The sequence below is a fragment of the Pristis pectinata genome, chromosome 10 (assembly GCF_009764475.1).
Source record: "Pristis pectinata isolate sPriPec2 chromosome 10, sPriPec2.1.pri, whole genome shotgun sequence".
In the NCBI taxonomy this organism is placed as follows: Eukaryota; Metazoa; Chordata; class Chondrichthyes; order Rhinopristiformes; family Pristidae; genus Pristis; species Pristis pectinata.
Window position 1 is genome coordinate 19,565,510 of NC_067414.1, and position 26,352 is coordinate 19,591,861.

A 26,352-nucleotide genomic window follows, 5' to 3' on the forward strand; every position below is an offset into this window, starting at 1 on the left:
AATTCCTCCATATAACTCACACACTCACCAGGATCTCAGTTTCTACGTTCCCTTTAAACTGGTGGAATGGATTTGCTGGCTATTGCAGGCATCTTCTGTGTATGAAACTCGGTTCAGGGCAATACCTGAATGGTTGAGTTAAATAACCTGGTTTAAATACACTGTGCCCCTGGTTGGCCTATGTTTTTATTTAAATATATTGCTGGGTGGCTGTATTTCTGACTTGCAAATTGTTTGGGTTACAAACAGTTCTCAGCAACAGAATCCTGTCATAACTTTGGAGGATGTACTGGACTGCTGGACTGTGTAATATTTATAAAAAAAAATGTGAATCAGAAGTGTTTTGGAATATTATTTGTGAATAACATCCAATTGTCCAAAAATTTGCCAGCACAACACCATAGTCGAGTGTGCTGAATTAATGGAGTTTTACTGTATATGACAAACAGAAATGACCCCAGCACTGATCACTGTACATGGGTTTCCAATGACAAAAACAAATTTCCACCATCACTCTCTGGATCCAATACTGGCTTAGCAATAGGAGGCAATTTGCCTTGGATCCTATAAACTCTAACCTCATCAACAGATTTTGTTACCTCTTCAAAAAAAATTCAATCAAATTGGTCAAAAAAATCTCCCTCAACCAAGTCACGCTATCGTTGACTAATTCCTGCCTTTCTAAGTGTAGACTAATGATATCCTTCAGGATGTTTATGAATAGTTTCCTTATTAATGACATTGCACTTATAGGCATGTAGTCCCAGGCTTATCCCTGCTGCCCTTCTCGAATAAAGGTACCACATTTGTTACCCTCCAGTTATCTGGTACCACACCTGTGACAAGTGAAGATTTCAAAATCCTTTTCGGGACCATCACTTCTCCTGTCTCCCACGCAGCCTCGGATACATCTCAACAAGTCCAGGGGATTTATCCATCTTTAAGTTTGCCAAGACAGCTAATAACACTTTTTTTTATGCTAATATGTTTGAGAATTTCACTGCCCTCTCCTTAATCCTTTAAATGGACTCTTTTAGAAGATCCTGAATGCTTCCCCCGTTGTTGAATCAACTCCATAACACCAATGAACTTCACCAGATCAATTGACTCCAAATGGTTATTTAGTGCAAAAAAATATTATCAATAATAAACAGCAAATATTCCATAAAACGACCTTCCCAAACAAGTTACACAAGAGTGCAGTTTGATTCCTCTGTAAATTCAATATTTTTGTACACCAAAACCACTTAAGTTGCTTGCAGTTTATCTGAGATAGTGTTACTGGAGAGTGATTTTTTTTGTTGCAGTTTGACAGCTGAATCCCAACAATTCAGCATGCCAGTGGCAGAGGATACTTGTGCCCATACGTCTTTTTTTTGCTTTTTACGTACTTCAAGATGCATATGCAACAAAGCAAGATTCATGCAATGCTTGCTATCGGAAAGAAATCTCTTTCTGAAACCTTGAAATTGAACAGAGGGTTGTACACTCAGCCAGCTCCATCACGGGCACAACCCTCCCCGCCACTGAGGACATCTTCAAAGGGCGGTGCCTCAAGAAGGTAGCATCCATCATTAAGGACCCTGACCACCCAGGACATGCCCTTTTCACGTTACTACCATCGGGGAGGAGGTACAGGAGCCTGAAGACCCACACTCAACATTTCAGGAACAGCTTCTTCCTCTCCACCATCAGATTTCTGAATGATCCATGAACACTATCTCATTATTCCTCTTTTGCACTATTTTTGTAACTTATAGAAACTTTTATGTCTGTGTCTTGCACTATACTGCTGCCGCAAAACAACACATTTCACAACATATGTCAGTGATAATAAACCTGATTTGACGTTGCTTTATCATTTAAAAATGCATTAAAACTCTAATAATCCAGCATCTTTAGGTACCTGTGGCAGATTTTCCAGGCTATTGGATATTACTCCTGTTATTACCCCAAAACATTTGTATTTCCCATATTTTAAGACGTTACACAGTAATTTAACTTCTTCCAGTGAACTTTATTTGCTTAAAGGGAGCCCCAATGAGTTTAAAGTGTGTGGGAAACAAGGCCACAATGAGTTTAAGCGGAATGCAGGAAACGGCACCAAGTTTAAAGGGAGCATAGGAAGCTGAGGCCAATGAGCCAGATGCCAAATCATTGGGATTTCTGAACATACAGATAGCGGATTATCAGTTTTACTGCGTCAAGCCGCTTGGCTTTTTTAAAACATTTAAAATGACACATTTTTTGGACCCAAACCAATGAAAACCAAACTTAAATAACTGTTCTCCTTGGGTTGTGATAAATTTCTGGTGCAAAAGTACAGTACAAGACTTCTGTCAATTCCATCTGCTAAATTACACATTGTGGCGACTCACCATCTAGTCGGGCGAACCAGCTCGGCAGTCGGGTCGCGCGGCGTCGGAGGGGCGACGGGGAGAACCCGCGCACGGGAAAGTCCTGATGACGTAGGACTTACGTCATTGCCGGTTGTTTTGGGCGGGAACATTCTCCCTTAAAGGGCCCGCGCAAGGCGGGAAAATAAACCAGTTCTGTTTGGCAATCCTCCGAGTAGAGTCTTGTTTTATTCCGCGGTAGCAACCGCTACATTGGTGACCCCGACGGTCCAAACGGCTTTTGGACCAGCGAAATGGACGACAGCGCAGCAGCCAATGCAGTGGCCCTCAAGCTGCCCACCTTTTGGACACTTCGGCCCAGCGTCTGGTTTGACCAGGCCGAAGCGCAATTCCACCTTCGGCAGATCACCTACGACTCCACGAAGTACTACCATGTGGTTAGCTCTCTGGACCAGGAGACAGCCACCCAGGTTGGAGACTTCATCCAGTCGCCTCCGGAGGAAGATAAGTACCCGGCTTTCAAAGACCTTTTGATCCGGACCTTCGGCCTCTCCCGTCGTGAGCGCGCCGCCCGCCTGCTTCATCTGGATGGCCTGGGGGACAGATCCCCATCCGCCCTAATGAATGAGATGCTGGCATTGGCCGAGGGACACAAGCCATGCCTGATGTTCGAACAGGCCTTCCTCGAACAGCTCCCCGATGACATCCACTTGTTGTTAGCTGACGCCGACTTCAGCAACCCCCGTGAGGTGGCCGCCCAGGCAGATGTCCTGTGGAGGGCCAAGCGCGAGAGCGGTTCGTCCGTCAGTCAAATCGCCAGGCCGCGAGCCCAACGCCTGCCTCGCCCGGCCCCAGCAACCGAGCAGCCACGCCCCAGGAACGCAGACGACGACACGGGTGACCAGCTGTGCTTCTACCATCAGAGGTGGGGTGCGGAGGCCCGTCGATGCCGCCCACCCTGCAAGTTTCAGGGAAACGCCAGGGCCAGCCGCCGCTGATGGCTACGGCGGCTGGCCGCCGACAGAGCCTCCTCTTCGTTCAGGACAGGAAATCTGGACGGCGTTTCCTCGTTGATACTGGAGCGGTGGTCAGTATTTTGCCCCCGACAGGCCGCGACACTCGTGACAGGCCACCAGGTCCTCTACTCAATGCCGCCAACGGTACAACGATACGGTCTTTCGGCACCCGTACGCTTCAATTACACTTTGGCGGCAGCTGTTTTACTTGGACCTTTACCCTTGCCACCGTCGCCCGACCACTCCTAGGAGCCGATTTCCTTCGGGCCCACAACCTGTTAGTCAACCTGCGAAGGAAGCGGTTAGTCCACTCTAGCACTCTCCGGACCTATCCCCTGGGAGAACTCAGCCCACCAGCCCCGCGCCTGGACTCCATTTCCCTTTCTGGCGACGATTTCGCCAAGCTCCTAGCCGAATTCCCATCGATTTTGGCACCTTCGTTTACAAATTCTAGGCCCACACACGGGGTACGACACCACATCATTACCACAGGGCCACCCCTTCATGCCCGAGCACGACGATTACCTCCAGACAAGCTCCGCCTGGCAAAGGAAGAGTTCCGTCACATGGAGGAGCTGGGGATTGTTCGCAGGTCCGACAGCCCCTGGGCCTCCCCCCTGCACATGGTCCCCAAAGCCACTGGAGGGTGGAGGCCCTGCGGCGACTACCGCAGGCTGAATGACGCCACCACCCCGGACCGCTATCCCATCCCTCACATCCAGGACTTCGCAGCGAACTTACACGGGGCCCGCATCTTTTCCAAAGTGGACCTCGTTAGGGGATACCATCAATTTCCGGTCCATCCGGATGACGTCCCCAAAACTGCGATTATCACCCCATTCGGCCTGTTCGAATTCCTTCGGATGCCGTTCGGCCTTAAGAACGCCGCGCAGACCTTCCAGCGGCTGATGGACGCGGTAGGCCGAGACCTGGACTTCGTGTTCATTTACTTGGACGACATACTGATCGCCAGCTGTAGCCGCCAGGAACACCCTTCCCACCTCCGCCAGCTGTATTCCCGCCTCCGCGATTTCGGCCTCACGATCAACCCGTCCAAGTGCCAATTCGGACTTGACTCTATCGATTTCCTCGGCCACAAAATCACCAGCGACGGGGCAACACCCCTACCCGCCAAGGTGGACGCTATCCACCATTTTGCCCGCCCCGACACAGTCAAAGGCCTAAAGGAATTCCTTGGGATGGTCAACTTTTACCATCGTTTCATCCCTGCAGCAGCCCGTATCATGCGCCCTCTGTTCTCGCTGCTGGCTGGTAAGGGCAAGGACATCACCTGGACTGACGAGGCTGCGGCTGCTTTCGTTAAGGCCAAAGACGCCCTGGCAGACGCCACGATGCTGGTACACCCCAGGACTGACGTCCCGACTGCCCTCACGGTAGACGCGTCCAACACCGCGGTGGGTGGGGTACTGGAACAGCTACTCGAAGGCTGCTGGCAACCCTTGGCATTTTTCAGCAAGCACCTTAGACCGCCCAAACTGAAGTACAGCGCTTTTGATCGGGAACTTCTAGCGCTGTATCTGGCGGTCCAGCATTTCCGATACTTTCTAGAAGGCAGGCCTTTCACCGCTTTCACCGATCATAAGCCTCTGTCCTTTGCCTTCTCCAAAGTCTCCGATCCCTGGTCAGCTCGTCAGCAGAGACATTTATCCTACATTTCCGAGTTCACAACTGACATCCAACATGTCTCCGGAAAGGATAATGTCGTTGCTGATGCACTTTCCAGACCAACCATCCACAACCTATCCTTGGGTGTCGACTACACGGCCCCAGCTGACGCACAGCAAGCCGACGACGAACTACCCAGCTATAGAACCGCAGTCTCGGGTCTGCAGCTCCGAGATTTCTTGGTTAGTCCAGGTCAGCGGACCCTACTTTGCGACGTTGCGACTGGTCAGCCCCGCCCTATAGTCCCTGCAGCCTGGCGGAGACGCGTTTTTGACTCGGTACATGGGTTGGCGCACCCGTCCATCAGATCTACTGTCCGACTGGTCGCCAACAAGTTTGTCTGGCATGGCCTGCGTAAACAGGTCAGTGAGTGGGCCAGGACTTGTCCGCACTGCCAGACGTCAAAAATCCAGCGACACACCAAGGTCCCACCACAGCAGTTCGAGCCTACCCATAGGAGGTTCGACCACATACACGTCGACCTCGTGGGCCCTCTGCCAGTTTCAAGAGGAGCCCGGTACCTCCTTACCATCGTGGACCGGTTCACGAGGTGGCCTGAGGCAACCCCCCTGACTGACATCACAACTGATTCCTGCGCCCGGGCGCTGCTCACAACTTGGGTCTCACGTTTTGGCGTTCCGGCCCACATCACTTCAGACAGAGGCACCCAATTCACTTCCAGTCTCTGGGCTGCATTAGCGAACCTGCTAGGGACGCAGCTGCACACCACCACGGCCTACCATCCTCAATCAAACCGGTTGGTGGAACGTTTTCACCGCCATCTGAAATCAGCCTTGATGGCCCGCCTGAAGGGTCCTAACTGGGTTGACGAGCTGCCTTGGGTCCTGCTTGGCATACGCACTGCCCCCAAAGAAGACCTCCGCACTTCGTCAGCTGAGCTTGTATACGGGGCGCCATTAGTTGTCCCCGGGGATTTCATACCTGCCCTTCGGGACCAAGGGGAACAACCCCCAGCAGTCCTACAAAGACTGCGCGAGAAGCTTGGTGCCTTGGCCCCGATTCCCACCTCACGGCACGGTCAAGCCCCATCCTGCCAGCCCAAGGAACTACGGGACTGTAAGTTTGTTTTCGTTCGCAGGGGCACACCTCGGGTGCCATTGCAATGACCATATGAGGGACCGTTCCGAGTCATACGGAATAACGGATCCACTTTTATTTTGGACATTGGAGGCAGGGAACAGGTTTTCACGGCGGACCGCCTCAAACCGGCCCATTTGGATCTGCAACAGCCTGTCGAGGCCGCCCCCCCCTAACCGGCAGCTGGCACAGCCCACGGACCTTGGGGACTGTCTCGCCGGTTCTGGGGGGGGGGGGGGGGGGGTTGTGTGGCGACTCACCGTCTAGTCAGGCGAACCGGCTCGGCACTCGGGTCGCGCGGCGTCAGAGCGACGAGGCCCAAGATGGTGGCGGGCCTCGTCTTTCCAAGCGACGGGGAGAACCCGCGCGCGGGAAAGTCCTGATGACGTAGGACTTACGTCATTGCCGGTTGTTTTGGGCGGGAACATTCTCCCTTAAAGGGCCCGCGCATGGCGGGAAAATAAACCAGTTCTGTTTGGCAATCCTCCGAGTAGAGTCTTGTTTTATTCCGCGGTAGCAACCGCTACAACATTGTGATTAATGCCCACAATTTTTCTTGTCAGTTATAGGGTACACGTATGCCATAACTCTTATCATTTCTACATTGCTTACAGCAAAGCATGCATATTCAAATAAATGGATGAACACACAAGCACACAAAGGATGACATGTCCATTTATAGTAAACAAAATTGACCTTTCTAACAAAAAGACTAATTTCTGAGATACCTTTCCCTGATTCAGATACGTTAACATTGTGTGCCTAATTCCGATGTTTTCAAACTGGAAGGAAAATCTTGTGAGAAGAGGGATAGTGGTTGATAGTTATAATATTAGACTGGGCACAGTAAATAAAAGAAAATAAAACAGTGTTTTTAATTAGAGGGGCCAATGGAAAGGGGACCAGGCATAACAAATTGCTCAAAGATACAGAGCAGTATAAGAGCTTGGAAAGCTTTGGCGTGATTAAAGGCAACAGATCTTTAACAGCACTCCCTCACTTTGGGAAAGGAGAACAAGAATGTTCAGTGACACACTGTGTAGTTGTTCTTGTGCCTCTTGTGAAAGGATGTGTTGTGCCTGACTCTGTATAAACCAACCACGAAGGTCATTGTTTTGGCTTAAACTGACAATCACAATCATTGAGCCCAATGACTTACAAAGGATTTATGTATACCAGTTGTATTCTGGAGTTCTCTACAAAGGTCAAAGATCAAATGGCACAAAAAATCTGGTTACACTGGGAAACTGAGCAAAGCTAAAGACTTCTTAATTCTTCACAGCTTTCCCAGAGCACAGAATAGGGTGTCCCATATCACTTCTCCTGCAGTCATTATAATTGTCCTTTTTGAGTCAGAATGGCATAGTGCTGCAGCTAGCACAGCTGCTGCTTCATAATGCCAACAACCTGGGTTCAATCCTGCCCTGTACAAGTGGTGTTTACACATTCCCCTCGTGGCTGCATGGGTTTCCTCAAGGAGCTTCAGTTTCCTCCCATATCCCAAGGACACGTGAGTTGTTAGGTTAATTGTCTGCTGTAAATTGCCCCTAGTGTATAAGTGGTAGAATCTGAAGGGAGTTGATGGGAATGCAGGAAAATTAGAGGGGGAATGGGATGCTCCCTGAACCAGCATAGACTCGATGGGCCAAAGAGTCTCATTTTCTCATTAAAAAATACTCAAAAATTTTTTTCAATAATTTTTCAGGATGTGGGTGTTGTTGGGAAGGCCAGCAGTTATTGCTCTCAAGACAGCAGTGGTGAGCCAGCTTCCTGAATCGCACTGTCCTGGTAAAGGTAGTTAGGGAAGGAACTCCAGGATTTAGACCGAACAATGATAGATTTCCATGTCAAGATGGTCTGCAAATTGTTGGGAACCTGCAAGTGATGGTACTTCCTTGTCTTCCCTGGTGGTAGTGGTCATGAGTTTGAGGGGTCTTGTCAACGCAGCTTAGACAAGTAACTCCAGTGCATTTTGTAAATAATACAAAATGCAACCAATCTGCACCAGTAAAAGGAATGTCTAGGGTGAAGGGTAGTGCATCAACAAGATGGCTCTTTCTTAGATGGTGCAATGCACCTTAGGTGTTGTTTAGCTGCACTCATGTTCCTCACATGCATCTTGTTGACAGTGGAAAGGTTTTAGATGACAGAGGTTAGTCACTGAGATCATAGAACAGAACATGGAACAATACAGCACAGGAACAGGCCCTTCAGTCTACAATGTCAATGACAATGACAATGTCTGTGGCAAACACAGTGACAAATTAAACTAAACTTCTGCCTGCACGTAATCCATATCCCTCCATTCCCTGCATATTCATGTGTCTATCTAAAAGCCTCTTCAATGCCACTATCGTATCCGCCTCCACCACTATCCCTGGCAGCCCGTTCCAGGCACCTACCACTCTCTGCAATAAAAACTTGCCCCGTACATCTCCTTTAAATCTTCCCCTCCCCCTCACATTAAATGCATGTCCTCTAGTATTTGACATTTCTACACCAGGAAAAAGATTCTGACTGTCTACCCTACAAACACCCCTCATAATTTTATAAACTTCAATCAGGTCTCCCCTCAGCCTTTGACAGTCTGGAGGCTGAGGGGAGACCTGATTGAGACCTGAACTCAAGTTTGTCCATTATAGCTCATAGCCTCAAATCCAGGCAGTGTCCTGGTAAATCTCTTTTGTATTCTTTCCAAAGCCTCCACATTCTTCCTGTAATGAGGTGACCAGAACTGCACACATACTCCAAGTGCAGCCTAACCAAAGCTTCAAATAGCTGAAATATAATTTCCTTACTCTTATACTTAATACTCCAACCAATGAGGGCTAGTATGCCATACACCTTCTTTACCACCCTATCTACTTGTGTGGCCACTTTCAGGGAGCTATGGATTTGGACCCCAAGATCCTTCTGTACATCAATGCTGTTAAGGGTCCTGCGATTAACTATATACTTTCTCCTTACATTTGACCTCCCAAAGTGCAAGACCTCAGACTTGCTCTGATTAAATTCCATCTGCCAGTACTATGCCCATATCCGTAACTGATTGATATCCTGCTGTATCCTTTGATAGCCCTCTACACTGTCAACAACTCCACCAATCTTTGAGTAATCTGCAAATTTACTAACCCACCCATCTACATTTTCAAAGTCATATAAATATATACATCACAAATAGAGGCCCCAGCACCAATCCCTGTGGAACACCACTGGTCACAGACCTCCAGCCAGAATAACACCCTTCCACCACTACCTATGGACAGCCAATTCTGAATTTCAGGAAGCTCAGCTTCTGGTCTGTTCTTAGCTAGTACTTATATGCTTGTTTCAGGTACATTTCTAGACAATGATATTGATGGAGGGAGACTCAGCAATGGTCATGCCATTGAATGTCAGGGGGCAGTCATTAGAGTCTCTCTTTTTGGAGATGGTGATTATCTGGTTCTTTCATTGACATGAGCATTTCTTACCACTTATTAGCCCACGTCTAAATGTTCTCTAGGTCTTGCTGCATGCAGGCGTGGACTGTTCTTTTGCTGAAAAGCTGCAAATAAACTTGAACATGGTGTAGTCTGTGCCTCTGTTCATGAAACCTAGGATCAGGGCTAACCACTACCATTTTCATAGATATCAACAGAAACACAAAACCAGGCCCTCAGTCCACAAAGTCATGCTGACCATCATGCACACTGTTTTATTCAATCCCACCCAAACACATTGTATTTCCCCACATTCCCATCATCTCCTCTCCCCCTCCCACCCCCCAAATTTTACCACTCATCTACACACCGGGGACAATCTACAGTGGCCAACTAACCTACCAACCTGCACGATTTGGGATGTTTGGACAAAAAAAAAAGCACAGAGGGGAAACCCACATTGTCACAGGGATAATGTGCAAACTCCATACAGGCAGCACCAGAAGTCAGGATTAAACTCAAGGCCACTGAGGCTGTAGCTCTAAACAGATGTGCCACTGTGCTGCCCAACGTACCCTTTAGAACTGTGATTTTTACTCCACATTATCTCACTTCTTTTTGCCTGGCCACATCTTCCACTTCATAGTTCTCTGCGCAGGAAGTCCCTGGGTTACGAACGCCCATACTTACAAACGGCAGGAAGGCGGCACGGAATTGGGCGCAGAACGGTTTGCCTGTCAGAGTTGACTTTTTCCCAGGTGATGGAGGGTGGCAAAATGGCTGGATTGTGGATTTCATGTGTTACAGTCTGTACCGCTATTTTGGGGTAGGGATGTTCGAGGAGTTCCAAATGATGACGGACGCCATGAATGATCACCAGCCCCCTCTCCCGTTGCCCCCACCCACCATATCTATCTCTCTATCTCCCTCTCTGTCTATCTATCCATCCAGCCCTTGCTCTCCCCCGACAGGTCATCCCCGGGTAATGACCGAGGTCCGTTTCTACAGATGTCCTTAAGTTGATTTTGTCCATCAGTCGGAAAATACACAAATTCACTCGATGTGGTAACTGTTTCCTCCACAGATACTGTACTGTAATGAATGACATCAAACGCACATAAGACTGATGACAGTCTTCACATGTCCCAGTGATAACAAATTATGCTGTATTTTAGATTGCTTCACATTATGTGTGGAATTATAATGAAACTGGAATCAAAATTCCATTTGGATCTTAATATATAGCAATAAATAACTGAAACTTGTAGTGATTTAGGACTAATTGACACTAGATGTGAACTGTACGTAACTGTTCCAACTTACATACAAATTCACCTTACGAACAGACTCAAAAATGGAACTCGTTCGTAATCCGGGGACTTCCTGTATTATTCATTTGCTACATCTGTACATTCTGCCAGCCTATTTCCTTTTTCAGCATATTGTTACCCTTTTTGCCATGTCTCCAAGCTTTGAGCCACCTGCAGATTTTATCTTGTACACCATATTCAAATAACATACGAAAAAGATTCTGCAGCACTTATGCTGATCCCAGTTCAACTACCTTTAGGTCTAAAAGTTTGACTTGATTGCCCTTATACCAACTTCTTATTCATGGTGCCAATGGCCCTTTTATTCATAGATCTAACTTATGATGAAAGCCCATATAATTGAAATCCACTGCAAGCCCTTCATCAATCTCTCACAAGTTCAAAAAAAAATTAGGTTAGTCAAAGACAATTTGCCTTCAACAAATCTGTATCAACTTTCCATTAATAATTTAAATTTCACCTAAACATCAATTACCTTTTCCCCCTTTTACTGAGGAAGCTTTGTGAAATACTGAAGTTGAACTGACCAAACTGCAGTTGCCAGGCATGCATTTTTACTTATTTTTTTGAACATGAGTCACATTTAACATTGTCCAGTCACTTGACATCTCCCCTGCAGTTGGGAAGGTTTAGAAGATCATGGCAATTTCCCTAGCAACCTTGGATTCATCACATCTGCCCCAGGTGACTTCATTTACAGTACCTCCTCCTTACCAATTTTCATCCCATAATCACCTATATTACCTCCCCATTGTTTATACTAAAATGCATTTAAAACATCTTTAAATAAACACTCTACAGATTTCCTTATAGCATGGGGGCCATTCAGCCCATCAAGTCTATAATCAGTTTACAGAGCAATCCCATTTCCCCACTAAATGTCTTTACATTCCCATCAATTCTCTCCAGATTCTACCACTACTACACTAGTGGCAACTTAATGGCCAATTAACTTACCAACCCATGCATCTTTGGGAGGAAGGAAAAAACCAGAGCCACACAATCACATAGGACATGGAAATTCCACACAGATAGCACTGGCAGGCAGGATTGAACCCATATTGCTGATGCTGTGTGGCAGCAGTTCTATTAACCACACCACCAAAACATTTAAGTATGGCTCAATCGTTCAGCTCTTTAACAAAACAACTGTTAATCTCAAAAGTATTTTTATATAAACAAATACCCCGATTCTACCCTCTCCTCCTAATATACTTTATATTTGAATACCAGGAAACTACTTAATACCCTTAGCATCCCACAGCACAGAAGGGAAGTTTCCAGACCATGCATTAGGTTTAACAAAATATGGTTTACCCAGCAAAGCACAAGTAAAAGCCTCTGAAAATTATTTCATAATTAGTGTTTGCAAAAATATCCTCAATTTTCATTTAAAGGATGCCCCTTTTAATTACAAATTAAATGACAAAAACTTACAGAGGCTACATTTCACAAATTAAACCACTTGCAATTCTGAGGGAACTCATTTAACTATTTTAAGAGTAAAATACATTAATGCATTGCAACAACCTGTGATAACAACAATACAAACCAGAAAAACAGATCCCTCAAGGTTGCCATGCAGGTTCATTGGGTTGTTAAGGTGTATGGAGTGTTGGCCTTCATTAGTCGGGGTATTGGGTTCAAGAACCGTGAGGTAATGTTGCAGCTGTATAGAACTGGTTAGACCACACTTGGAGTATTGTGTTCAGTTCTGGTCACCTCATTATAGGAAGGAAGTGGAAGCTTTCGAGAGGGTGCAGAGGAGATTTACCAGGATGTTGCCTGGATTGGAGAGCATGTCTTACGAGGATAGGCCGAGCAAGCTAGGGCTTTTCTCTTTGGAGCGAAGGTGGATAAGAGGTGACTTGATAGAGGTGTACAAGATGATAAGAGGCACAGATTAAGTGGATAGTCAGAGACTTTTTCCCAGGGCAAAAACGGCTAACACGAGGGGGCATAATTTTAAGGTGACTGTAGGAAGGTATGGGGGGGATGTCAGAGGTAAGCTTTTTTTAAACACAGAGTGGCAGCTGCACGCACTGCCGGCAAAGGTGGTGGAGGCAGATACATCAGGGACATTTAAGAGACTCTTAGATAGGCACATGAATAATAGAGAAATGGAGGGCTACGTGAGAGGGAAGGGTTAAATACATCTTAGAGCAGGATAAAACGTCAGCACAACATTGTACTGTACTGTAATGTTCTATGTTCTAAAAACCTAAGCTATGAGGTTATCCCCAGTTACTCAGAACAGCACAGCAACAGGCCCTTCAGTCCACAATGTTGTGCTGAACTAATTAAACTAGTAATTAAATGTCTAACTAAACTAATACCTTCTGCCTACATAATGTCCATGTCCCTCCATTTTCTGCATATTAATGTGCCTAAGAGCCTCTTAAATGCCTCTCTTATTTGCCCCCACTACCACCCCTGGCAGCACATTCCAGGCACCCACCACAGTAAAGAAAAAACCTGTCCTGCACATCTCCTTTGAATTAACCATTCTCACCTTAAGAGCATCCTTGGAAAAAAGATTCTTGCTGTCTACTCCATCCATGGTTCTCAGTCTCCATCAGGTCACCCCTCAGTCTCCACTGCTCCAGAGAAAACAACCCAAGTTTGTCCAGCCTCTCCTTATAACACATACCCTCTAATCCTGGCAAACCTCTTCTGCATCCTCTCCAAAGCTTCCACATCAGTTATTCCTTAACCAATATCCCCAAGAACATTATCTAATTATCTAACCAAACTGGTTGCCACATTGCCTTATTTCAGAAGTTGACTATTAATATTTATGGGACATCCTAACCTCACGATAGGCACTCTAGCAATGCAAGTCTCATTTTCCCCAACATCAATTATTTTCTTTGGATTAGCCGCAATAACTGCCTGATGAAAGGCAAACTGTTGCAAAACAAGTCCCCTCGAAGTTGCTCCGCATTCAGATTATGGTTGATCCGTTCCACCATGGGGAGATGGAGTGCAAGAACCCTTACCACTTACCCCTAGCCAATAAAATAATTACAAGTTTCAGGTTTATAAAGTTCCAGGTTAACCATAAGGTCACTCTTCTGGTTCTGCAAGTAACATCACCCAGAAGTTTGAAGGGTAGTTACCAACAGTTTGAGTGTACTGCGATGCAGAACCACGAGTAACCACTGTTTACTTTCCTCAGTAAACCTCTCCTTTCCCGGCCAGCCGACACTCAGCTCCGGTCCCGAGTACTCGGGGTTGCACAGTGCGCCAGACCCGGGCCTCCCCAACCCACGGGCCTTCCCTCCGCTCTCAACCGGGCTGAAGACAGCAGTCTACAGAGGGAGCCGCACAACAGGGCCACGCCGGCCAAGGAAAGGCGCCGCTCGAAGCCTCCGCCTACCAGCAAGACGAGAGTGAATATGGACCATCCCCACACGGCCTCAGTGAGCACCGACCCCATCTCCGCTCAACCGCCGCCTCCCAACAACCGCGGCGCGCACACAACCGCTCTCCGACGTGCTCGCGCACGGCTGTGCCAGGCACCGGCGGCGTGCGTGTAACCGCTACTCGACGTGCTCGCGCCAGGCACCGGCGGCGTGCGTGTAACCGCCCCTCTTGGCGCGCTCGCACACTGGCGCCCGCAACGGGTGCCCACGAGCCCCTCCCTACCAACACAGGGAGATGGGCGTTTGAAGATCAAGGCCTCAAACCTGTGACAAAAGTCATGGAAATGATACCTGCTCTCACCAGACAGATATGACCACCACAGTTTCTAAAATCCTCCAAATTCACTGTAAGGTTAAGTGAATAAGTGTCAGAGGACTTTTCCCAGGCCAACATCCCCAGCATGGAGGCTCCAGTTACATGCTGTTGATTCAAATGGGCAGACTATATGCTTCACATGTCTGACACTAAACTCCCAAAAGAGTCACTCTATTCTGAGTTTTATAATGAGAGGTTATCAGGTAGAGGAAAAGATTCAAAGATGTTCTCAAAGTCTTTTTACAAAAAAATGCAACATCTCTGTAGGCTCCTGGTCAATGAACACTCCAATTGGAGAAGGAACATCGGGGACGATATTAAGAACCTGGCATTAATTCATCAAGAACAGACAGAAGACCTGTGTAAACGGCAGAAGGAATGCACTATCTGACAAACTGCCACCATCCTATCCCATCAACCACCTCCTGCCCTGTCTGTGGTACAGTATGTGGATCTCACAATGACATCATCAGTCTTCCTATAGAATTAGATGGAAGCAAGTCATCCTCGATTCCCAGGGGGACCATCTGAGATATTCCCGTGTGCTCTCGGGGAGATCATAAGAACCAAACTGTCAAATGAGTAAGTGCTGGTATCTGCCACTCACTAAGATCAAGTTTACTTGTTGGCCCTTTCAAAATTAAAGCTTATTAGGAGTCTCTTGGTTGCCCAGCTAGATGTCAAAAAACATTGAATGGTGGTTAAAAGAAAAAAAAGGAAGCATATAATAAGTATAAAGAACTGAAAACAAAGAATGCAAAGAGGCATGAAGTATCACTTGCAAACAAGATTAAGGAAAATCCCAAAGCATTTTATTAATATATTAAGGACAAGAGGCATGGGATCCAAGGGGACATTGCTTTGTGGATCCAGAACTGGCTTCCCCACGGAAGGCAAAGAGTGGTTGTTGACAGGTCATATTCTGCATGGAGGTCAATGACCAGTGGTGTGCCTCAGGGATCTGTCCTGGGACCCTTACTCTTCGTGATTTTTATAAATGACCTGGATGAGGAAGTGGAGGGATGGGTTAGTAAGTTTGCTGATGACACAAAGATTGGAGGTGTTGTGGATAGTGTGGAGGGCAGTCAGAGGTTACAGCGGGACATCGATAGGATGCAAAACTGGGCTGAGAAGTGGCAGATGGAGTTCAACACAGATAAGTGTGAAGTGGTTCATTTTAGTAGGTCAAATATGATGGCAGAATATAGTATTAATGGTAAGACTCTAGGCAGTGTGGAGGATCAGAGGGATCTTGGGGTCTGAGTCCATAGGATGCTCAAAGCAGCTGGACAGGTTGATTCTGTGGTGAAGAAGGCACACGGTGTATTCTCCTTCATCAATCATGGAATTGAATTTAGGAGCCAAGAGGTAATATTGCAGCTATATAGGACCCTGGACAGACCCCACTTGGAGTACTGTGCTCAGTTCTGGTCACCTCACTACAGGAAGGATGTGGAAGCCATAGAAAGGGTGCAGAAGAGATTTACAAGGATGTTGCCTGGATTGGGGAGCATGCCTTATGAGAACGGGTTGAGTGAACTCGGCCTTTTCTCCTTGGAGTGACTGAGGATGAGTGGTGACCTGATAGAGGTGTATAAGATGATAAGAGGCATTGATCATGTGAATAGTCAGAGGCTTTTTCCCAGGGCTGAAATGGTTGCCACAAGAGGACACAGGTTTAAGGTGCTGGGGAGTAGGTAGACAGAAGATGTCAGGGGTAAGTTTTTTACTCAGAGAGTGGTGAGTGCATGGAATGGGCTGTCAGCAACGGTGGTGGAGGTGGATACGATAGGGTCATTTAAGAGACTTTTGGATATGTACGTGGAGCTTAGAAAAATAGAGGGTTATGGGTAATCCTAGTAATTTCGAAGGTAGGGACATGTTCAGCACAGCTTTGTGGGCCGAAGGTTCTGTATTGTGCTGTAGGTTTTCTATGTTTCTAGGAGGATAAACTGAAAGAGTAAGGCCCATTAGGGACCATATGCATGGTGTCAGAGCATATGGGTGAGGCCTTAAATGAGAAGACTGGGAGCAACTGCTATTTGGGTAAGTCCACATTCGACATGTGAAAGTCATTAAAAGGCCAGGTGGTCAGAATTCAGGACCAACATATCCCTATAAGGAAGAAAGACAAGGAACCTTGGATGATGAGAGAGATTGCAAATTTAGTCAAAAGTAAAAGGAAGCATATATAAGATTTAGGAAACTGAAGCTGGATAAGGCCCTTTGAGGAATATAAAGGAAGCAGGAGAGAACTAAAATAGGGAATCAGGTGGGCTAATAGGGGCCATGAAATGTCTTTGGCGGGTAGGATTGAAGAAAATCCCAAGGCATTTCATACATGCATTAAAAACAAGAGGGTAACTAGGGAGGGGGTAGGAACACTTGGGGAGAAAGGAGGGAATGTATGCCTGGAGCTAGAAGAAGTTGGTGAGGTACTACATGAGTACTTTTCATTGTATTCACTAAGGAGAAGTATATGAAAGATAGCGAGATCAGGGAGGGGTATGCTGATATTCCAGGGCATGTTGATATCAAGAAGGAGGCATTGGGGCTCTTGACAAACATTAAGGTGGATAAGTCCCCAGGGCCTGTTGGGATCTATCCCAGGATATTGACAGGGGTAAGAAGAGAGATTGCTTGGGCCTTGGCATAGATCTTTGTATCCTCTTTAGTCGAGCCGAGAGGACTGGAGAACAGTCAATGTAATTCTCCTGTTATAAAGGGCAATAGAGACAGGAAATTCTAGGCTGATGAGCCTTACATCAGTGGTAAGGAAATTATTGGAGAAGATTCTTAGACTTATCACATAGATAGTCGGCATGGCTTTGTGCGGGAGAGGTTGTCTTACAAATTTGATTGAGTTTTCTGAGGAGGTGATGAAGATGATTGATCAGGGTAGGGCAGTGGATGTTGTATACATGGACTTTAGGGAACTTCAACCTTCATGGTAGACTGAACCTGAAGATTGAGGCATATGGGATCCATGGAGACTTTGTAGAATGGATTCAAAGCAACTCATAGAGGAGCTGGAGGAACTCAGTGGGTCAGGCAGCATCTATAGAGGGAAATGAACAGTCAACATTTCATGTCTCAACCCAGGAGCTTGTATCCTCGTACCTGGACACTATGGTCCAATTCCTTCCCACCTACGTCCATGACACATCACATGCTCTCCAACTCTTCCATAGCTTTAAGTTCTCCCACACGCACAATCTCATCTTCACCATGGATGTGCTGTCCCCATATACCTCCATTCCCCATCATGACGCCCTCTGATTCATTCTTGACCAGAGACAGAATCAGTCCCCTTCCACTAACACTCCCCACCACCTGACTGAACTTGTCCTCACCCTTAGCAACTTCACTTTCGATTCCTCTCACTTTCTACAGACCAAGGGTGTAGCTATGGGCATTTGCATGGGCCCCAGCTGCGCCTGCCTCTTTATTGGTTCCGTCGAACAGTCTCTGCTCCAAGCCTATTCCAGCCTCATTCCTCAACTCTTGCGCTGCTATATCGACGCCCGCATTGGTGCCAGCTCTTGTACCTGTGCAGAAAACTCGACGGTTTCATAAATTTCGCCACTAATTTTCACTCTGCTCTCCAATTCACTTGGATTACATCTGACACCTCTCTCTCCTTCCTCGATCTTTCTATCTCCATCTCAGGAGATTCCTTATCCACTGAAATCTTCTACAAGCCCACTGATGCCTAAATTACATCTCCTCCTACCCTGTCTCTTGCAAGGACGCTATCCCTTTTTCTCAATTTCTCCGCCTCCACCGCATCTGCACCCATGATGAGGCTTCTGTCACGAACCAGCAACAAAAGAAACACACTGAGCATGATTCAGTGTTAAAAACTATTTTATTAATCACTACTTATGATAATACGTAAAATAAAAGTAAAAATGTTAGTATGTTAGAATTCAAAAATGTTAAACCTCGAACGTTAACCCCAAAACTAAACTCTTCGTGTGTGTGTGGGTGGCAAAGTCCAAAACTCCCAGTTCTGGAATGGTTCTTAAAGTTCAGTTCTGCAAGCCATAAGGTGAAACATGAGCAAGGGCTTCTTCAACAACCACCGTTGTCTGAAGATAAGACGTAGACGTAGAGAAACATAGGGAGAGTAAATACGAAATCCAAATGTTCCACGATGGAACCCCAAACAACACTTCAGTGTTTACTCGGTAGTGACTTCCTCACCCCGAAAAGCATCCGAATCGTGGTCGTCCACACACAAATACCTGTTTCCTTCTACAGGTCAGCAACAAAGTGAACTCCACCGGATTACTTCCAACTTCCATACATGGATTTCAGTGGCAGACACAGTTATTGTTTCTCATCCATTGATAGAGAACACTAGCAGGCTGGTGTCTCTCTCCCTTCTCTCTCTCTCTCTCCTTCTTCTTCTTCTGACTTCTCCAACAACGTCATTACGTCCTTTATCTTCTATTGACGTAAGCACGCCCCACACACACATACACACACACTCTCTATCTTAAAGGGACTTTCACTGAGTCTGTAACACTTCCCACTCCAGGACATCCGAGCTGTCCAACTTCTTTTCTAACCGTGGCTTCCCTCCAACTGTGGTCGAGAGAGCTCGCGCCCATACCTCTGCCATTTCCCGCACCTCCACTCTCACCCCCCACCCCTCCCCAGACCCAACAGGGATAGGGTCCCCCTTGTCCTCACATTTCATCCCACCAGCCTACGTATCCAACACATCATTTTCTGCCATCTCCAATGGGACCCCACCACCAAGCCTATCTTCCCCTCCCCACCCCTTTCTGCCTTTTGCAGGGACCACGCTCTCCACGACTCCTTAGTTCGCTCCTCCCCCCCCCCCCCCACTCATCCCACTCCCACCCCAGGAGCTTTCCACTGCCACCATCACTGATGCAACAACTGCCCCTACACCACCTCTATCACCTCTATTCAGGGACCCAAACAGTCCTTTCAGGTGAAACAGAGATTCACCTGCATCTCCCTTAATATCATCTGCTGCATTCGGTGCTCCAAGTGTGGTTTCCTCTACATTGGCGAGACCAAACACAGACTAGATGACTATTTCACAGAACACCTGCGCTCTGACCATAGCCATGATCTGCATCTCCCCGTTGCCAGTCACTTCAACTCCCCCTCCCTCACTATCACTGATATGTCAGTCCTCGGCCTCCTCCACTGCCAGGAGAATTCCAAGCAAAACCTGAAGGAACAATACCTCATTTTCCATCTTGGAACCTTGCAGCCTAACAGCATGAACATTGAATTCTCCCACTTTAAGTAATCCCCACTCCCCTACCCCCAACCATGCCTCTTCTTTTTTTCTCTTTCCTAGCCTATCTCTCTTTTTCTACCATTTTTTTCTTTTCTCTCCTTACCTTTGACCCATCCCCCGGTGGATTTGCTCTCCCCTCCTCCCCTGCACCCGCCTATCACTATCTCTTACCTGCATCTACCTTTCACCACCTTGTGCCCACCCCACCTCCCTTCTTTTGTCCACCTATCACTGCTCTGCTTTTCCCTATATATTGGGCTTCCCCTTTTCCTATCTTCAGTCCTGAAGAAGGGTCCTGACCCGATACGTTGATTGCCTGCTTTTCTCTACGGATGCTGCCTGGCCTCCTGAGTTCCTCCAGCATCATAGTGTTTTTCATCTAGGTTCCAGCATCTGCAGTCTTTTGTTTCTCTAGCTTCTTTGGGTGTTGCTCCAGATTTCCAGCATCTGTAGTCTCTTGTGTCTCCAGATTGGATTCAAAATTGGCTTGGCCATAGAAGACAGAGAGTAGTGATGAAGGGATGTTTTTTGACTGCAGGTCTGTGACAAGTGGTGTTCCTCAAGTATCAGTACTGGGACCTCTGTTTGTTGTGATATATAAATGATTTGGATGAAAATATATGTAGGCCAGTTAGTAAGTTTGCAGACGACACAAAGATTGGTGGAGTTGTGATTAGTGAGGAGGGTTGTCAAAGGATTCAACAGGATTCAGACCAGATGGAAATGTGGGCAGAGAAATGGAAAATGAGTTTAGTCTGGACAAGTGTGAAGTGTTGCACTTTGGGAGATCAAATGCAAGAGGAAAGTATATAGTAAGTGGCAGGACACTTAGGAGCATTGATGTGCAGAGAGATCTTGGGGTGCAAGTTCATAGCTCCCTGAAAGTGACAACATGTAGATAGCTTGGTAAAGAAGGCATATGGCATACTTGCCTTCATCATTTGGGGTGTTGAATATAAAAGTTGGGAAGTCATGTTGCAGTTGTATAAAACTTTAGTCAAGCCATATTTGGAGTACTGTGTGCAGTTCTCATCACCATGTAGCAGGAAGAAGTGGTTTTGGAAAGGGCGCAGAGGAGGTTCACTGGGATGTTGTCTGTATTAGAAAGTATTAACTAGAAGGAGAGGTTGGACAAACTTGGATTGTTTTCTCTGAAGCATCAGAGGCTGAGGGGCACCCTGATACAAGTATATAAAATTAGGAGAGGCATTGATAGAGTAGATAGAGTCCTTTTCCCAGGGTGGAAATGTCAACTACTAGAGAGCATAGGTTGAAGGTGAGAGGAAGAAAGTTTAAAGGAGATTTATGAGGCAATTTTTTTTTACACATAGAGTGGTAGGTGCCTGGGATGTGCTGCCAGGGATGGTGGTGGACAGCAAAGTTTAAGAGGCATTTAGACAGACACAAGAACAGGCAGGGAATGAAAGGATATAGACTGTGTACAGGTAGATGGGATTAATTTGGATTGGCATTGTGCTTGTCATATTTGGCGCAGAGATCATGGATGGAGAGGCCTATTCACGTGCTGTACTGTTCTATGTTCTCTGTTCTGACGGAATATTCCCCAGGCTGCTTCATGAGTTGAGGGAGGAGATTGCTGAACCGTTGGCTAGGATCTTTGAGTCCTCGTTGGCCACGGGGATGGTACCAGAGGGTTAGAGGGTGGCGAATGTTGTCCCCTTATTCAAAAAAGGTAGTCGGGATAGTCCAGGGAATTACAGACCAGTGAGCCTTACATCTGTGGTGGGTAAGCTGTTAGAAAGGATTCTAAGAGATAGGATCTATGAGCATTTAGAGAATCATGGATTGATTAGGGACAGCCAGCATGGCTTTGTGAAGGGAAGATCTTGCCTCACAAGCCTGATAGGCTTCTTCAAGGAGGTGACCAGGAAGATTGATGAGGGTAGTGCAGTGGATGTGGTCTACATGGATTTTAGTAAGGCGTTTGACAAGGTTCCACATGGTAGGCTTCTTCAGAAGGTCAGAGGCCAAGGGATCCAGGGAAGCTTGGCCGTGTGGATTCAGAATTGGCTTACCTGTAGAAAGCAGAGGGTTGTGGTGGAGGGAGTGCATTCGATTGGAGGGCTGTGACTAGTGGTGTCCCACAGGGATCGGTTCTGGGACCTCTACTTTTTGTGATATTTATTAATGACATAGATGAGGGGGTGGAAGGGTGGGTTAGCAAATTTGCAGATGACACAAAGATCGGTGGTATTGTGGATAGTGTGGAGGGCTGTCGAAGCTTACAGAAAGATATTGATAGGATGCAGAGCTGGGCTGACAAGTGGCAGATGGAGTTCAATCCAGAGAAGTGCGAGGTGGTACACTTTGGAAGGACAAACCAAGGCAGAGTACAAGGTAAATGGCAGGATTCTGGGCAGTGTAGAGGAGCAGAGGGATCTGGGGATTCATATCCACAGATCACTGAAAGTCGCCTCACAGGTAGATAGGGTAGTTAAGAAAGCTTATGGGATGTTAGCTTTCATAAATTGTGGGATCGAGTTTAGGAGCCGCAAAGTAATGATGCAGCTTTACAAAACTCTGGTTAGGCCACATTTAGAGTACTGTGTCCAGTTATGGTCACCTCATTATAGGAAGGATGTGGAGGCGTTGGAAAGGGTGCAGAGGAGATTTAGCAGGATGCTGCCTGGATTAGAGAGTATGAATTATGAGGAGAGACTAAAGGAGCTAGGGCTTTACTCATTGTAGAGAAGGAGGATAAAGGGAGACATGATAGAGGTATACAAGATATTAAGAGGAATAGATAGAGTGGACAGCCAGCACCTCTTTTCCAGGGCACCAATGCTCAAAACAAGAGGACATGGCTTTAAAGTAATGGGTGGGAAGTTCAAGGGAGGTGTCAGAGGGAGGTTTTTCACCCAGAGAGTGGTTGGTGCATGGAATGCACTGCCTGGGGTGGTGGTGGAGACTGATACATTGGTCAAGTTCAAGAGATTGTTAGATAAGCATATGGAGGAATTTAAGATAGAGGGGTATGTGGGAGGAAGGGGTTAGATAGTCTTAGGTGTGGTTTGAAGGGCGGCACAACATGGTGGGCCGAAGGGCCTTATTGTGCTGTATTGTTCTATGGTTCTATGGTTCTCATCTGCATTACTAAGAAGAAGGGCATGGTAGTTAGGGAATTCAGGGAAGCGTTGATTAAATTCTCACTAAAAAGCAAGTCGTCTTATTGGGCTTAAAGGGCAGGCACAGTAGTGTAGCAGTTAGCGTAATGCTATTACAGCGCCAGCAACCTGGGTTCAATTCCCGCTGCTGTCTGTAAGGAGTTTGTACGTTCTCCCCGTGTCTGCGTGGGTTTTCTCCAGGTGCTCCGGTTTCCTCCCACATTCCAAAGACGTATGGGTTAGGAAGTTGTGGGCATGCTAATTGATGCCAGAAGCATGGCAACACTTGCAGGCTGACCCCAGAATATTCTACGCAAAAGATGCATTTCACTGTGTGTTTCGATTTGCATTTGACTAATAAATGCAGGGCCCTATCCCCAGGGCCTGATAAACTGTATCCCAGGCTGTTTTGAGAGGTGAGGGAGAAGCTGGCTGTGTTTCTGACAGATTTTTAAATCTCCAAATACAACAGGTGAGGTGCCAGATGACTGGAGAACAACAAATGCAGTACCTTTTATTCAAGAAGGGCAGCAGGGGTAAGCCAGATGGAGGCCTGTGACTCTAAGGTCAGTTATTGGAAAATATCTGTGAACCGGATGAAAAAGGTTGCAAATGTTGCAAAAAAGTACACTTGGAAAGTCAGGGATTGATCAAAGATAGTCATCATGGCTTTAGTTGGGGGAGATCTTGTCTAACCAATGTGAGTAAATTTTTTGAAGAAATACAAAATATATTGATGAGGGCGGTGCAATTGATGTAATCTACCTGGAATTCACTAAGGCCTTTGACAAGCTTCCACAGGGGAAACTGATCCAAAAAGTTGGAGCCCAGGGGCTCCTTTGCAATTTGGCAAACTGGATCCATATTCGGCTTAGTAATAGGAGGCAGAGTGTGATGGTGAAGGACTGCTCATGTAATTGTAAGCTTTTGACCAGTGGTGTACCACAAGGATCAGTGCTGAGACCCTTGCTGTTTGTTATATACATTAATACTTTGCATATGAATGCAGGAGATAAGATTTGTAAATTTGCAGATGACACAAAAATTAGTAGTGTTGTTGATAATGAGGATAGTTATAGGCTACAGGATGATATTGGTTAGTTTTTAAAATGGACAGAGCAATTGCAGATTGAATTTAATCTTGATAAATGTGAGGTGATGTGCTTTGGGAGGACTAGTAAATTTAGGATACATACGATGAATGATAGGACCTTGGAGAGTATTGAGGAATAGAGTGACTTTGGTGTACAAGTCCAAGGATCCCTGAAGGTGGCAGCAAAGGTAGATACAGGATACTTGCCTTCACTTATTGGAGCATAGAATATAAGAGCGGGGGGGTTATGGCACAATTTTATAAATCATTGGAGCAAAAATCAGAATGGTGGAGGAACTCAGCAGGTTAGGCAGCATTTGTGGAGGGAAACAGACAGTTGACATCTCAGATCGAAACCTTTCATCTGGATTGAAAGAAAGAAGGCAGATAGCTAGTATAAAGAGGTGAGGGGAAGGGGTGGAACAAGAGCTAGCAAGCAATAGCTGAATCCAGGTCAGGGGTGTGATAAGCAGACAGAGCAGGGAAGAGTGGAAGTAGCGACAGAGGCTGAGAGGTGATAAGTTGAGGAAACAAAGGGCTGCAGATGACAGAATCTGATTGGAAAGGAAGGTGGAGCATGGAATCAAATAAGGGAGGTGGAGTGGGCAGATGGAACATAGGGGGAGGGGACCCAGTGGGAGAAGTGTGTGGGTGATGGGCAGATGGAGTGGGTGGAGGAGGGGAAAGAAACAGGGTGATGGGAGAGTGGGAGTAGGAGGAACTGGGTAGATCAGGAGGAGAGAGTAAAGGATCAGAGGCAGAGCAGGTTACCTAAAATTGGAGAATTCAATGTTCATGCTGTCGGGTTTTAGACTACCCAGATGGAATACGAGGTGCTGTTCCTCTAGTTTGTGTTTAGCCTCACCCTGGCGTTGGAGGAGGCAGAGGACAGAAAGGTTGATGTGGGAATAGGGAGGGGAATTAAAATAGCTAGCAACTGGGAACTCCAGAAGGCCATAGCAGATGGAGGGCAGGTGCTTGGCAAAGCATTCACTTAGTCTGCGCTTGGTCTCACCAAGTGCATTGAACAATTCCTCCTGGGTAGTTTACAGCCCAATGGCATGAACAGTGAATTCTCCAGTTTCAGATAACCTGCTCCCCCTCTGTCCCTTTTCTTTCTCCTCCTGATCTACCCAATTCCTCCTACACACACCCCCCAACCCCACCCTCCACCTATCACCCTGTTTCTTTCCCCTCACCCACTCCACATTTTGTTCTTTGCTCCAAATTCCAGCATCTGCCATCTCTTGTGTCTTTATATAACATTGATTAGGCCACAGCTGGAGCACTGTGTACAGTTCAGGAGAGAGTGCAGAGAAGATTTATCAGGAATGGAGCATTTCCATTATGAGGAGAGATTGGATAGGCTGCTGTTTCCTTGGAACAAAGAAGGCTGACGGGAGAGCTGACAGAGGTGCACAAAATTATGAGGGGTATAGATAGAGTAAATAATGCTAATTTATTTTTCTCCATAGCAGAGGTGTCTGAAACTAGAGGGCATTGGTTTAGGGTAAGGGGTAAGAGGCTTGGAGAGGATCTGAGAAAGAATTTTTTTCACCAAGAGGATGGTTGGAATCTCGAAAGTACTGCCCCTAAGTGAGTAATGGAGACAGGTACTCTCAGAAATTTTAAGTATCCAGACAAGCATTTGAATTGTCAGGGCATACAGGGCTACGGACAAAGTGCTGGAAAATGGGATAGGTGGGTACTTAATGGCTTGCACGGACATGGTGGGCTGAAGGGCCCATTTCTGTACTGTATGACTCAATAGCACCTCATTGGACCTCAAAATTTATTTTTATTGTAAGACCCACTGAAAATCAGATTGTGGAGTTGTGGAATTCTTTAAAAATCTAACTTGATAAAATAGAATTCAATTAAAACTACATCATAGAGTTACAGTATATTTGCACCACTTAAGATTTACATACTGTCAGAATCCAAATTAGTAAACATTAGTGTGTGCTAAGTGAATGTTATCTAGCCCATGTAAAAGAACTAGAAAATGAAATAATGTCCAAATACAGTCCCTAAGATCCACTTACTGCAATAAGCAGAATTACTTCATGCAAATTAGTAAATACATTCAGCCAACCTATGGTAATAAAGTTGTAAATTTAGACCATGGATGCAGAAGTTGTGAGACTTAATTATCCCTCACATTGCAATATGAATGCCACAGTGAAGGAAGACATCTCT

General features: G+C 46.3%; 1 protein-coding gene across 3 annotated transcripts in view; it reads right to left on the reverse strand.

Moving 5' to 3' along the window:
* lmbrd1 (LMBR1 domain containing 1) overlaps window positions 1-14,424 on the reverse strand; it is a 211,099-nt gene extending 196,675 nt beyond the window's left edge. For 2 of the 3 annotated variants that reach the window (XM_052025185.1, XM_052025184.1), the window contains exon 1: window positions 14,290-14,424. In XM_052025185.1, coding sequence (XP_051881145.1) covers window positions 14,290-14,349 — 60 coding nt within the window. In that variant the 5' untranslated portion in view covers window positions 14,350-14,424. Of the gene's footprint in view, window positions 1-13,422; window positions 13,508-14,289 lie in introns of all 3 variants that reach the window. The other variant, XM_052025186.1, reaches the window with a different exon arrangement.
* Window positions 14,425-26,352: the final 11,928 nt, after the last annotated feature.